Source organism: Pristis pectinata, chromosome 12 (genome assembly GCF_009764475.1).
Source record: "Pristis pectinata isolate sPriPec2 chromosome 12, sPriPec2.1.pri, whole genome shotgun sequence".
Classification (NCBI taxonomy): domain Eukaryota; kingdom Metazoa; phylum Chordata; class Chondrichthyes; order Rhinopristiformes; family Pristidae; genus Pristis; species Pristis pectinata.
This window is the reverse complement of record NC_067416.1, coordinates 10,621,028-10,636,310: the sequence shown is the minus strand read 5'-3', so window position 1 is coordinate 10,636,310 and position 15,283 is coordinate 10,621,028. Positions and strand designations below refer to the sequence as shown.

Sequence of the window (15,283 nt, the reverse complement as noted above, 5' to 3'; positions counted from 1 at the left end):
CAAAATAAAATCAGAAAACACTTGAAGTGTTCAGCAAGTCAAGCAGCACAAGAGTATAAAAAGATTGGAAAAGAAAAAGATGTTTCAGAGTAGACATTTCAGGTCAAGGACCTTCATCAGAACTGGAAAAGTAAAAAGACAAGTGGTTTTTTTTGAAGTTCCAGAGAAGAGGAAGTGGAGAGAAGAAAAGGAATGTCTGTGATAGAATGCAGACCAAAATTGTCAAGGTAACAATTACTTTAAAAACCAGCAACTGGAAGAAAAATGATCCGGAGACAAATTGAAATAAAGGTGCAGTCACATCTGTGAAATTGTTAAACTCAATATAATTCACAATGGCTGTAACACGTCTAGTCAGAGGAATAGATGCTGTTCCTCAAGCTTATCTGGGGCATTGTTGGAGCAATATAAGAGGTCAAAAACAGAGAGGTCAGAGTGAGAGTGGGACAGGCAATTTAAGTGACAGCTGCCTGGAACCTCAGTGTTTTCCTTGCGGAATGAACAGAGGTGTCCTGCAAAGTCATCACCCAGTTTGCATTTGTTTTCCCCTTTGCAGAGGGGGCCACATCGTGAGCACTGGATGAAATGCACTGAATTGAAAGAATTGCAAGTGAATCACTGCCTCACCTGGAAGCCTGTGGACAGTGGGAAGGGCAAGGATAAAACACTGGGTGTTGCACTTCCTGTAGTTGCATGGGAAATTGCTGTGAGAAGGGCGATTGTTGGTGGAGATCGAAGAGTGTAACAGGGAGTTGTGGAGGGAACAATCCCTTCCGAACGCTGAAGTGGGGGTGGGGAGGGGAGGGAGAGAAGACATGTCTGGTGGTGGAATCCCGTTGATGATGCTGGAAGATACGGAGGATGTCTCAAAAACTAGACCTGTTGGACTTACTTTTCTCATCTTTATAACATGCCCATAGCCTTGGGAAGGAGCTGAGGCTTCATAAGTGATTGTCAATGTTGACACTTAACTCAAACAGTTGGCCATTTAATGTGCCTACATTGGCCATTTTTTTTAAGCCAGACTTAAAAGAACACTCTTTCAAATTTTCTGAACAGCTTAAGAAGCACCAATGCAAGATGTTTGAAAGCAGTACACTTGTCTGGCCTATTGAATGGAAGCATACATTTAAAAAACTATACATTTATAAAAACTTGCAAATACGTGGTTACATTTTAACATTATTATAATGTAGCACCAGTCGGGATACTGCAATTGATTTCATCGTTTCCATGCAGAAGGGGGAGAAAAAGGCCTGGTAACTACTGCTAAAATTTGTGTAGGTGAGGATTTTTAAAAATTCATTCATGGGTTGATGGAGTCACTGGCAAGCCGGACACTAACTGCCCATCCTAAATGGTTTGAAGATGGTGGCAAGTTGTCTTCTTCAACTACTACAATCCATGTGGTAAATTCCCATGTGGTAAATTACAGTGCTAATTATATTGGACAGGCTATGTTGGACAGGCTACGTTGATTGCATGACCAACACCAAGGTCATGAATGAGACGTGTTATTCCAAGCTCATTCCTGGGAAGAGATTGCTGGATGATCAGAGGGGAAAAAGGTCATGGATGTCCTCAAAGCCTCTGAAGAAATGTAACAACTTCAGATACAAAGTACGTACCACCAGGCTCAAGGACACCTTCTATCCCACTGTTATAAGACTATTAAACGGTTCCCTAGTACGATTAGATGGACTCTCGACCAATTATGACCTTGCACCTTATTGTACACTTTCTCTGTATCTGTTACACTTTATTCTGCATTCTGTTATTGTTTTACCCTGTACTACCTCAATACATGTGTAATGAATTGATCTGTACGAACGGTATGCAAGACAAGTTTTTAACCGTACCTCGGTACACGTGACAATAATGAACCAATTCTAATTCCAAATCCAAGACTCCTGGGAACCTCTCGTCCATGATCACTCAGAGTGGAGAAGGTGCATTCATGATGAGAACCTTGAATCCATGCATCGTGACCACAGAGAAGCCCTGTATAAGTAGCAGAAGGAGCCTCACAAACTACCCACCTGCCTGCCCTGTCAGGCATTTCCTGCCCCATCTGTGGAAGGGTCTGCAGTTCCCATATAGGTTTCATTTGCCACCTCAGAACCCACAAAACTGCAGAACCTACAGTCACCTACACCTACTTTAAACTATTGTTTATTGACTACAGCTCTGTCTTCAATACTATACTCCCAAGCAAACTCGTCACCAAACTCCAAGACCTAGGACTCAACATCTCCCTTGGTAACTCTGGGCACATGAATATGCAGAGAATGGAGGGATATAGACCTTCTGTCAGCAGAGGGAACTAGTTTAGTAAGGTGTTTAATTACTTGTTTAATTAGTTCAACATAACATCATGGGCTGAAGGGCCTGTTCCTGTGTTGTAATGTTCTATGTTCTAAACTGGATCCTTGACTTTCTGACCAACAAACTCACGATCTACCTTGTTGTGACCTTGCACCTTATTGCACTGCACTTTCTCTGTAGCTGTGACACTTCACTCTGTACTGTTATTGTTTTTACCCGTACTACCTCAATGCACTCTGGTCTAACTCAGTGTAACTGCACTGTGTAATGAATTGATCTGTACGAACGGTATGCAAGACAAGTTTTTCACTGTACCTCGGTACAAGTGACAATAATAGACCAATACCAATAGAAGAGTTCAAGTCTTCATAAATGTTCTGCCATAAGTTTTTAAAGAGGATGCGGAGTAACTTGGACGGGTAATTACAGGGGTCATATTCCTCTGCACCTACTTCCCTTGTCCTTCTGAGCAGGAGACATGACTCGGTGGGCCTTTGCTTGGGTCAGTAAGGTGCAAAGGTATTCACCGAACAGCCAGGATATTGTTGCAAGCCAGAGGATGAGAACATCAGAAATAGAAGCAGCAATTGGCCATCCTGCCTCCCATGCCTCCTGTAGCATTCAACAAAGTCGTGGCAATCTTCTACCTTTTCCAACACTAACCCCATATTCCTTGATTCCCTTAAAATCCAACTCAGTCATTCCTTGACTTCACTAGAAGTGAATCGAATTGGCTGAAGACTCTTCTGTGCTGGTAAGGTAATAAGAACTTAAGGGTGCAGTCAAAGTGGATCATACCCTGGGATATTATTGACTGAAACTACTTATAAACCCTCCACAAACTGGGCACCACCATCATTTGATTGGAGATATTTATGGAGCCTCCTCCTCCCATTAGTTAATTGTACATCAACATTTATATCAATGTCCCAGAATTGCAGGGACATTGATATTGGTTTTGAGGCAGAATGCTCTGTCTATTCTAGGCTGCTTTCACATATAGTTCAGTGTTGTATCACAGTGCTTCACAATTCCCAGTTTTGTCCTCTGTCTGTTCTATCTCACATATCATTATGGCAGTGCCATACAACATGAAGGAAGAAATCCTCAGTGCAGATATAAAATCTATGTTGTCATGGATGGATGCATTTGCAACATATAGATTAGTAAGGATAAGGCCAAACAGGTTTTTCCTTTCTACTGAGTCCATCAGTCCAATGCCGTAGCTCTGACCTTCAGGACTTGGCCCCATATTCTGTTGGTGAATGGACACTGAAGCTCTCAACCCAGAGTGCGTACTGTGTCCTTGCCACCCTCTTTCAAATGGTGTTCAACGCGGAGGAATACGGACTTATCACTGCAGGAATGGAAATCAACAGCATGTGTTCCTGACCTGATGTCTGAACCCTAATGGAGTTTGTAGTCAATGCTAAAGACTCCCAGGATCACTCCTTTCCAACCATGCGCCACTATTGTGTTGGTGTGAAGACGCAGGGAGTCTGGGACGATGGACTTTCACTGCGAGGTATGATTTTGTGAAGTACAACTATCTTAGGGTGTTGCTTGACATGTCTGTTAGATTGCCCCATCAATTTAAACAGGTCCCTTCAATTAAGTCAGTTTAAAGTGATCTGTCAGGTTTTCTTGGTATCAGTTTGACATAAATTAAGAGCGAGTCATTTTGCTGAGGATATGGAGTCATTTAGGCTAGACTAGGTAACAATAGAACATTAGACCATGCAACCTGGAGAGCCTGTTGAGCATTCGATAAAATCATTGCTTACCCTATGTATCATCCACATTGCTACCTAATCCCCACATACCAGAATGGCAGACTTCACTCTGATGGATGTTGTTTTTTTAAAGATAATTCCCGAGTTTCATCACCACTATAACCAGTTTTCATGGACACAATTACTGATACTACGCCCACAAAATGCTGGAGGGACTCAGCAGGTCAGGCAACATCTATGGAGGGAAAATGAACAGTCGACATTTCGGGCTGAGACCCTTCATCAGGACTGTTCATTTCCCTCCATAGATGCTGCCTGACCTGCTGAGTCCCTCCAGCATTTTGTGTGTTGCTCCAGACAGCATCTGCAGTCTTGTGTCACAGTTACTGATACTGGTTTTTTTGGTTGTGATTGATTCAATCACCTGAATTTAAATTCCCTGGGTGGGTTTTGAACTCACATCTCTGGATAAGTAGTTCAGGCCACTGAATTACCAGTTCTGGTAAGTTCATGGAGACACAAGAGACTGCACATGCTGTAAACTAAAGCAAAATACAAATCACAGGAGGAACTCAAAGGGTCAGGCTCCATCTACGGAGGCAAAGTGATAGTCGTTATTTGGGTCAAGAATCTGCATCAGGAATGCCTCCACAGATGCTGCCTGACCCACTGAGTTCCTCCAGCAGTTTGCTTTTTCCTCTGGTAAATTCATAACTTATATAAGATAAGAATCTTTATTAGTCACATGTATGTCGAAACACACAGTGAAATGCATCTTTTGCGTAGAGTGTTCTGGGGGGGCAGCCGGCAAGTGTCGCCACGCTTCCAGCGCCAATATAGCATGCCCACAACTTCCTAACCCGTACCTCTTTGGAATGTGGGAGGAAACCGGAGCACCCGGAGGAAAACCATGCAGACACGGGGGGAGAAGATACAAATTCCTTACAGACAGCGGCGGGATTTGAACCCGGGTCACTGGAGCTGTGATAGCATCACTCTAACTGCTACACTACCATGCCTGCCTCAATAGGATCAGGCTCTGTATGATTTGTAAACAGCCAAGGGGAGAAGGCTTTGTGAACATCCCCACCTTATGAATACAACACACACAAAATGCTGGAGGAACTCAGCAGGTCAGGCAGTATCTATGGAGGGAAATAAACAGTCCCTTCATCAGGACATAAGTGCAGCTGTGTTTGCAGTACATTTCCTAGTTAAGCATTCTCCTCCCATTCTCACCAAACGAGCAATGGTTACTTGGATAAGGAAATGCATGACTGCCAGCACCTGTGAGAAGGGCAGGACAAATCCAGCTAATTGCCACCCAATCAGTTTACCCTCAATCATCACCAGAGCTGAATTCTGAAGGTGAGGTGAGAGCAATAGCCCTTGACCTCAAGGTGTCCCGGTAAAACCGGTCAATGGGTCTAAATCCTGGAACTCCCTGGTCAACAGCACAGTGGGAGAACCTTCATCAGAAGGACTGCAGCAATGCGAGAAGGTGGTTCACCACCACCTTCTCCAGGGATGGGATCGGCAAAAAAGTGCTGGCCTTTCCAGCAACAGCCACATTGCATGGATGAATGTTTAAAATAACTACCTACATGTGGATATGAGCTAATAGGTGTAATGATGTCATCCTCTTTCAAGTCTCAATTTAAGAGGGGAGGAGAATCAAGGAAGTAAAAGAAAAACAAAGTGGGTCATAACTGCCACCTCACCACTCTGTGGCTCAGCCAATTACACCTACTTGAAGGCCCAGATTCTAAGACTGCTCACCCGGACTCTTTTCCATATAGTCCAGATCAGCTCCTTTTGCCCTTCAAATAGCTGGGCGATTTTTGCATCTGCCAGCTGGTGCACTCCCATTTATCAATCGTCACCAATGCTTTTTTAATATATTGTACATAATTGAGAAATCCAGAGCCTATGACCATTAATAACTGGTGCCACCTGACTAGAGCCACAGAATAGAGCACGGAAACAGGATTTTTGGCCTACTGGGTCCACCAGGCATCCATTTACACTAGCCCCATTTAACCTCTCAACATTGCCATCAACAACAACCCTCCTCATCTCGCCCCAGATTCTACCTCTCACCTACACACTACAAGCAATTTACGGCAGCCAATTAACCTACCAACCCACACGTCTTTGGAATGTGGGAGGAAACCAGAGCACCCGGGGAAAGCCTATGTGGTCAGAGTGAGAACATGCAAACTCCACACAGACAGCACCGGAGGTCAGAATCGAACCGGGATCGCTGGAGCTGTGTGGCAGTAGCTCTACTGGATGCACCACTGTATCTGCTGAGTATAATCATAGACCCCACCCACCCGGGTCATTCTCTCTTCTCTCCTCTTCCATCGGGTAGAAGATACAGGAGCCTGAGGGCACGTACCACCAGACTTAAGGACAGCTTCTACCCCACTGTGATAAGACGGTTCCCTTATACAATAAGATGGACTCTGACCTCACAATCTACCTTGTTGTGACCTTGCACCTTATTGCACTGCACTTTCTCTGTAGCTGTGACACTTTACCCTGTACTGTTATTGTTTTTACCTGTACTACGTCAATGGACTCTGTACTAACTCAATGTAACTGCACTGTGTAATGAATTCACCTGTACAATCGGTATGCAAGACAAGTTTTTCCACTGTACCTCAGTACAAGGGACAATAATAAACCAATACCAATAACTGCAGCATTTTCTGCTTTTATTTCAGAGTTCCAGCATTTAATATACTTAGTGTATTATACATTTGCTTCACCAACATAATGGATAAAATTCACTATGCTTCCATCTGGAATCCTAGTCTTAACCCTGAATTTAAACAATGTAGGTCTAATGACTGTGAAATAAAAACCCACCTCACACCTCTACTAAACTTATGATGTACAACACACCCCCCAGGTAGTACTATGAGTCACTGTGATAGACAGCACCAAAGTTCAAGAGAATGTGGTGAAGAGGTTGCTAGAGATGTATAACAGTTATGCCCTACAGAGTTGCTTTTTTTTTACAGTGAAGGTTGAATATCTCCATACCCTGGATTTATAAACTTGTGGGAATAAAGACATCTTTAGGTTGAATGTAACAAACCAGCATTGGGTTTGGACAACTCTCATTCAAGCTGTTAAGTAGCTAGAACAAACACCACCAAAACCACTTCAATCTGGCCTGCTGCTAATCTCCAGAATATCACAAAACTGAAGTCTTTCAAACTACCAAACCTTTAAGAGCTAGTCCTCTGAGGTCACGGACAGTGATGTGTATAGACTAGCGGGTTGTGGGTGAAAGTTTGAGACTGAAACAACATTTGTAAGAACAAATTCATTTGCTGAAAGTTTTACTGTATTTACTTCATTCAAATGAAGTTTTACTTCATTTACTTGAATTCTGGCAAAATCAATAGTATTTTTGTAAATAAATTACATTAACATATTAGAATAATTTTAACTACAGCAATCTTCTCAGATGCAGAAAAATATTGTTTTAACTTGCTAATAATTGAACAATTTATAATCGTGCAAAATACAGTATAATCATTTTGAAAATGATAATGCAAAATAAAGGCTCCTTAGTAAAGCGGAGCCCAAATACAGTATTTATACCCATGACTGAATCTTAACTCTGAACAACCACCCCTTCTCCCCCAATACATCTGGCAACCTTTGCTTCAACACAGTCTTTCCCCTACCGGGAATTGACTGTATTGAGAGAATCTCTCCCTGTTAGTAACCGTCCGGGGTCTGTTTTAATTAAATTTTGTGTTCATCGGTAACCAGGGGCAGTAAGCACTTTTGGACAAAGATGTCCCTGCGGGCATCATATCGAGACGGTGCCAAAGGCAAAAAGCGTTATTGTTTTGGCTTGTTGTCATCGTGACATTTTACTGAAACATTATGTCCCATTCAGAGAGAAAAACATTAAAGGAACTCGGGTGCAGAATGCAGATAAATGGGATTGTTTACGCTGCATTGTTACTCGGGAGTGGAGAGAGTCCTCGATATCTGGTGCAGACTACACCATACTCTGTATCACTTGACCGTGCTTCCAAAACACGTGGCGGCGAAGTATTAATGAATTGTTGCACCGAGAAAAGACACCTGTCATCACAGACACCTCATCGTAACGAACCTTTAAAACAAAACAGCATCGAAGGAATCCTAGTAACTTTATTATTAAGTCCCTTGAGTTGCGAAGCTGCTTTTTTATAGTGTGCTCATCCAAGTTGGTTAATTATACATGGAATTGTCTGGGGGAATATGGGACAGAAGGTTTAACGTTTATCTCATCGTCTTCGTACACATCAGAGAGATTAAAGAGAGTGGGGCGTTAGATTACTCGTTGGATTCAAACCGACCTACAGTCCTCTTTTAACTCCTCTGTAAAAATTATCATTACACTAATTAAACACCGCGACTAATTTCGGAATCTCTCATTATTCGAGGGTTAAAAGTAACCGGACAGGACACAATCTCTGATTCGTTGCTTCGGCTTATTTTCTGCATTTACATTCATTTTAAACGCACATCTTCAAATATTGTCACCTTATACAGGTCTGTAAAATAGCCTGTGTATCTCCCAGCATCAATTTAAACTGTGTTTAATCCCATTAAAAAAAACTATATTCCAGAACACAGCGCAACGTAATATTCCCCTAACACTTTCTAAAATAAATTTAATTTATACCCCTGTGGAACACCTGTTCAGTGGATACAGTATCACATATTAATCGTACAGAAACTTTCCGGTTGCAGCCGGTGACAAAATAGCGGGCTTCAGTTACTTTTGTGTGTTCCCAGTCCAGCCACATCCACAAGTACAGGCAGCAATGGATGTTGTTCATTGAAACTAACGCGTGTCTATGTCTACGTCCATTTCAGACAGTCAGGGATTGCCCCGCACTTACTCTTGTTTGTCTGCTCGGTCCTCTCTATGTGACTGGCGGCCATCAGAAGGATTTGAACGTTCTGCAGGAAAGTGTCGATCGGATACACCGGCTCTGCTGGGTTAAGTATGCTGGCGGGAGAGAACCGCGACATTGTTGCAAGAGCTAAACCGGGTTACACAGGCGCTGAACATACTGACGCAGGTAAGTGACAGGCAATTACACGTCTTTCCTGGGCCTTCTGCGTTTTCCCATCCTCTCTCCCATGCCAGGTTCAGCCTGTCTGCGTCTGATGCCGACAATGAATAGAGTTATTCAGCATTCCTGCGGGTCACAGCGCCTGATCCGACCCTACAGACGCGCTTCCCTTTATTCCTGCGGGGGGGAACTTAGAGCCCGGCGCGCCACTCCGTGTCGTTTAAACGCCTGTGTATAAAGCCAGACAGCATTAAATGGATCCCAGTCACTGGCTGAGTTGAGTGGAGCGTTAACTCACTCCCATTTTCCCTGAAGCTGCAGCTCACCCACAGAGATTTTAATCCTTAAAACAAGAATCAATACTTTAATTTTTTTTCTTCGAATTTAGAGTACACTCTATTTAAATAAGTTGTAGGCGGATTTACGACCGTCACTTTCTCGCCTCGGTAAAATATAATTCAGGATCAGAATTTAATTCATGCGGACTATTAACAGTCAGTGTAAACACATTGTTTAGCTTTTGGAAGGGTGTCAATATGCTTGAGGGGGTACAGAAAAGATTCACAAGCATGTTACCGGGACAAGAGGGCTTGAGAGACTGGATAGGCTGGGATTTTTCCCCCTGGGGTGTGAGGGGTGAAAATTACCAGAGGCATAGGTAGAGTGAATGGTCACGGTCTTTATTTTCCAGGGTAGGGGAGTTTAAAACTCGAGGGCACAGATTTAGGGCGAGGGGGCAACTTTTTCACACAAGAGGGTGGTGGGTATGTGGAACAAGCTGCCAGAGGAAGTGGTAGAGCTGGGTACAATTACAACGTTTAAAAGACATTTAGCCAGGGACTTTGAAAGGAAAGGTTTAGAGGGACATGGGGCAAATGGGACCAGCTCAGGAAGGCACCTTGGTTGGCATGGACGAGTTGGGCCGAAGGGCCTGCTTCCCTGCTGTACAACTCTATGACTCTATGACATTTGCTGTATGTTGTAGGAATTCTGACTCTTCACTAACTATACCATGTAATTATCCCGTCTCTTCCCCATCCTTCCTCGCTGGTAAGCCTGCAGGTTTCTATTTTAACTGGTGCAGTAGCACAAGTTATTGGACTGGGAACTTAACGGACAAGTGAGTTCAAGTCCTGCTGTGGCCTCTGGGGAATTTGAATGCAAGTAATTAAATAAATCTGGAATAAAAGGTAGTGTGAAACTACTGGGTTATTGTAAAAATCTATTTGCTTCACAAATGTACTTCAGAGAGAAGGAATCTGCTACCTTGATTATTCTGGCCAGATCCACTTACAATGGCTTCCATTCAGACATTTACAGATGAACAATAATTGCTGATGGACAATTCACAAAGTCAAGGTCGAGTTTATTGTCATACGCACAAGTACATGTATGCACAGGTGCAATAAAATGACTGAATAATAGAAATATTCCCATGTGGCTCATCACACTGTCGCTGTGAATGGATCCGCCATTATTTGGGCAGCACAATGGTGTAGCTGGTAGATCCGATGCCTCTCAGCACCAGAGTCCCAAGTTCAATCCTGACCTCCGGTGCAGCTGGTGTGGAATCCCTGTGACTGTTTCCTCCAGGTGCTCCCATTCCTCGTCACATCCCAAACACATGTAATGGTAGGTGAGCGTATCCTGACTGGTTGTATCACGGTCTGGTATGACTATTTGAATGTGCAGGAATCTCAGATGCTGCAGAGAGTAGTGGACTCAGCCCAATACATCACGGGCACATCCTTCCCCACCATCGGTAGTACCTACAGGAGGCACTGCCTCAAGAAGGCAATATCCATCATCAAAGATCCCCACCATCCGGGCCAGGCCATCTTCTCACAGCTACCATCAGGCAGGAGGTACAGAAGCCTGAAGTCCCACGCCACCAGGTTCAAGAACAGCTACTTCCCTTCAACCATTCGGTCCTTGAACCAACCGGCACAACCCTAATCAGTACAACACTATGACCACTTTGATCACTTTGCACTAAAATGGACTTTGTGTTTTTTTTGTTCTAATTGTGTTCTTTTTTTGTAAAAATTGGGTATAATTTATGTTTAATTTATGTTTTTCTTGTGACGGTTGTGCCTGTGATGCTGCTGCAAGCAAGTTTCTCATTGCACCTGTGCACACATGTACTTGTGCATATGACAATAAACTCGACTTTGACTTTATGATTTATCCACTGTAAATTGCTGCAAGCTTGTAGGTGGGTGGTAGAATCTGGGGGAAGTTGTTGAGAATGTGGGGAGAATAAAAAAAATAGATTAATGTGGGAGTAGTGGCAAATGAGTTGTTGATAGTGGGCATGGAGTCAGTAGGCTGAAGGGCCTGTTTCTGTGCTGTATGACTCTCACACAGAGGAGGTATAGTTTTGCTCCCACAATCATCTACAGAGAGCCCACACAGAGGCTGGATATTCCTGATAGGATGTAAAAGAAAATTAGAGGCACAATGGATATTGACTAATCAGGGGGAAGGGGACAATATTACTTGACAAGAGGGAGCTGGAAGAATGATGTGTCATTAGCCAAAGTGTATGGGTGGGATGATCTGATAAAGGGGAGGGGAGTGGAGGCGTGATATGTACTTGACCGGAGTGAGGGAGAGTGTGATGTACACTCAATTAGTAGGAGGGGTAGGTGATATTGAATAAAGAACAGCATACTGCAAAATGACTCAAAGTTTAACAAGACCATCAAGCACTCATTTACACCAATTCGACACCAACCCAATTTTTTTTCCCATCGAGAATCTACAACTTACCCACACACTAGGGGGAATTCACGGCGGCCAGTTAACCTACAAACCCACACGTCTTTGGGATGTGGGAGGGAACTGGAGCACCTGGAGGAAAGCCACATGTTCACAGGGAGTTCATGCAAACTCCACACGGACAGCACCGTACGTCGGGATTGAACCAGAGTTGCTGGAGCTGTGAAGCAGCAGCTCTGACTTCAGCAGTTGTTGGAACTGGGACATCGATGGATGGTTTATTTTGTTCTCCTCATGAACAAAACTGTAGCTGGCAAAATAAATATTGTCACCTTCTGACTCAGAGGCCAGGGTACAGCCAACTGATACGAGTGGTACCTAAGAGTATCTGTGGCTTCCTTATGTTTCTCTACACCACCTTTTTACTTTGTAGGTTGCTATGCGAATGCACGTTATTGTTGTTGTAGCCAGTTGATTGGTTAGGTTTATGCAACTAAACAAGTTAGAAGAAATGAAATCTAGAACCCCAAAATGACAAAAAAGTATGCCTTTATTCAGATTGATAAGGATATATGTGTGTGGTGCAATGCATGGCCTTTTAAAGCCTGGCATTGTTTAATCCATCCATCATGATTTATCTAGTGTTCTTTCAAATTATTCTTTTCCTTGCTGGAGTCCTGGTGTTATGAACCTGAATCTTTGTTTAGATTAACAGAAATGACTGTTTGTGAGAATTGATGGGAAAGAGAGGCAAGGTGGTTGGTGTTGTGAAAGAACTGGGCCCACATTTGCACTGACTTCTCTTAACATTAATGTACAGCAGATTTCTCTTGGCACCAGACACAGTTAGTCTCATGCCTGGTAGCATTTTGCTGCTAACTACACTGTCTTTTTCAGGTCACTGACCAGATAGTCCCTACAGTTAAATTGTGCACCCAAGACCAATTAGAAGCTGATTATTTTAGTAACTGGAAGCTCCACTAGACTGATAACTTCTCTCTTCCTCTAACTATCATCTGAGCTATCTCCTAGGTCATTTCAAGGTTAAAACAAGAACAGCAGGAAATAAATGCCTCCTCCTCTTTTTTAATGATTCTGTCAATTGTTTGTCTGAAAATGCCTTGGAACATTTTACTACATACACATCAAGTTATAAATATATTTTTCCTCAACTTGTATTGGCTAAAATGCACTGGATACCCTCCAAAACTTTATATCATCAGTTAACTGTCACCAGTCTGACTAAGAAATATATTTGCTATTCTAGTTACATAGAACTTATCACTAAAATTCTATACTACAAATGCACAGAAGGATTTTTGTATAAAATAATGCCATTATAAAGAAATAGTATCAAGCTTAAAATTACAATTATAAAAGTACTTTGCTACTCATTTGCTTTGTAACACTGTGCACCATTTAATGTTTGTGAAGTCTACAGTCTCATCACCCTCTGATATTCGGCATTTGTAGACACAAAGTAAAGCAGGAAGTTGCAGAGTGCCTTTCAAGATCTCAACATATCCCAAAGCCCTTCATCATCAATACATTTCTTTTGAACGTAATCAATGCCATTCTTCAGGGAATATAGTCATGGAGACCTTCAGCAATTTGGCCTTCAGCCCACCAAGTCCAAGCCGACCATCAACCACTCATCTACACTAATCCTACACAAATCCCATTTTTTTATTCTCCCCACATTCTCATCATGATTCTACCACACACACACACACATGGGGCAATTTATAGTGGCCAATTAACCAACCAACCCACACATCTTTGGGATGTGGGAGGAAACTAGAGCACCCGGCGGAAATCCTGCAGAAAATCTACATACAGTAAGGCCTCCTCCACAGCAGTGAAGTAAGTGGCTAAGTATTTTATTTCTGTCAGCATTGTTTGAGGGCCAGATGTCAGCTGGGATACCAAGAGAAGTCTCTGTTTTTCACATAGCAACCTGATTTCTTTTATGTCCTCTTGAAAGCAGATAGTATCTTGGTGGCTCATCCACAGGATTGTAGCTTTGAGAACAAAGGACTGCAGATGCTGGAATCTAGATGAAAAACACGATGATGCTGGAGGAACTCAGCAGGCCAGGCAGCATCCGTGGAGAAAAACAGATGGTCAGCATTTCAGGTCAGGACCCTTCTTCAGGACTGGAAGAAAGGTCCTGACCCGAAACGTTAACCGTCTGTTTTTCTCCACAGATGCTCCAATGATAGCTTTGACTTTCTAAAATGAGTGGGATTTGAGGGATTTGAAAATGAGTACAAGAAGTCTGATGTTGATTCAACTGAGATGAGGTGAGGCCAAGGGGGAGCAGGATGGATGGACGATAGCTACTTACTGGGAAGAAGAAGGCCAAGGTTCATCTAATCTTCGGTTAACTGAAGTCTGTGGGAAATGAAGCTGGGCAAGGAGACATGAGTAAAATTGTCTCTAGCTGACTGAGGTATGTATAAGTGGTTTCAGTAGCAGAGGGGCAAGGGTCCTCCATATCAATAATGAAGGGGTCCTTGTGAGGGACTGAATATGGGATAGAAGACGGTGAGAGTGGGATCACTTTGGATAGGGGGTTGCTTGGTTCATGGAATGAAAGACATGTAGAGCACAGACAAGGCCCAGTGTGTTCATGCTAACCAAGATGTAATCTGGTTTAATCCTACATCCCAGTTCTTGGTCCATTACCTTGTAGGATGTGACCCTTTGAGTGCCCATACAGGTAGTTTAAAAGTATGGCAAGGATTTCTGCCTCCATCACCCTTTCAGGCAATGAGTTCCAAGCCTGCTACTCATTGAGTGAATCAAACATTTCCTCAGCGTCCTTCTAATTCCAATAATTAACATAATTCCATACCCCCTTATGTTTGTCCTTTCTGTTAAGGGAAACTGGTTATTGTTGTTCATACTGTCAAGGCCTCATTATTTTATAGATCTCAACTATAAGTCCCCTTTGTTCCAAAGAACAGAAACACGGCCCAGACTGTCATTCCACATGACTGTAATTCTCCAGTCCTAGGAACCTCCTGGTGAATCTCTTCTGCACTCTCTCTAATGCTATCACATCATTCCTGCAGTGTGGTAAGCACTGTATGCAGTTCTCTGCTTGTGGTCTGACTACTGTCTTATAGTGTTCTAGCACAACTTCCATGTTGTTGTATTCTGTGCCTCAACCAATAAAGGCAAGGATTCTGTGTGCATTCTTAACCACCATATCTACCTGCTGTACCATCTTCAGGGATCTGTGGACTGTACTCCAATATTTCTCTGTTCTCCTGCACTTCTTGGTATCCTACCATTTATTGTGTATTCCCTTGTTTTATTTTTCCTCTCCAAATGCTTCCCCCCTTCCCCATTTATCCAGATTGCATTGTGCCCACCATTCGGCCCATTGATCTCTTCTCACAG

The 15,283-nt window shown here is 43.0% G+C and overlaps 1 protein-coding gene across 2 annotated transcripts in view; it reads right to left on the bottom strand.

Annotated features, from left to right (window-relative positions):
* The window catches only part of mxi1 (max interactor 1, dimerization protein), a 54,237-nt gene extending 44,989 nt beyond the window's left edge, over positions 1–9,248 (bottom strand). For both annotated transcript variants that reach the window (XM_052027563.1, XM_052027565.1), the window contains exon 1: positions 8,978–9,248. In XM_052027563.1, the coding sequence (XP_051883523.1) occupies positions 8,978–9,110 (133 nt within the window). In that variant the 5' untranslated portion in view covers positions 9,111–9,248. The remainder of the gene's footprint in view (positions 1–8,977) is intronic.
* Positions 9,249–15,283: the final 6,035 nt, after the last annotated feature.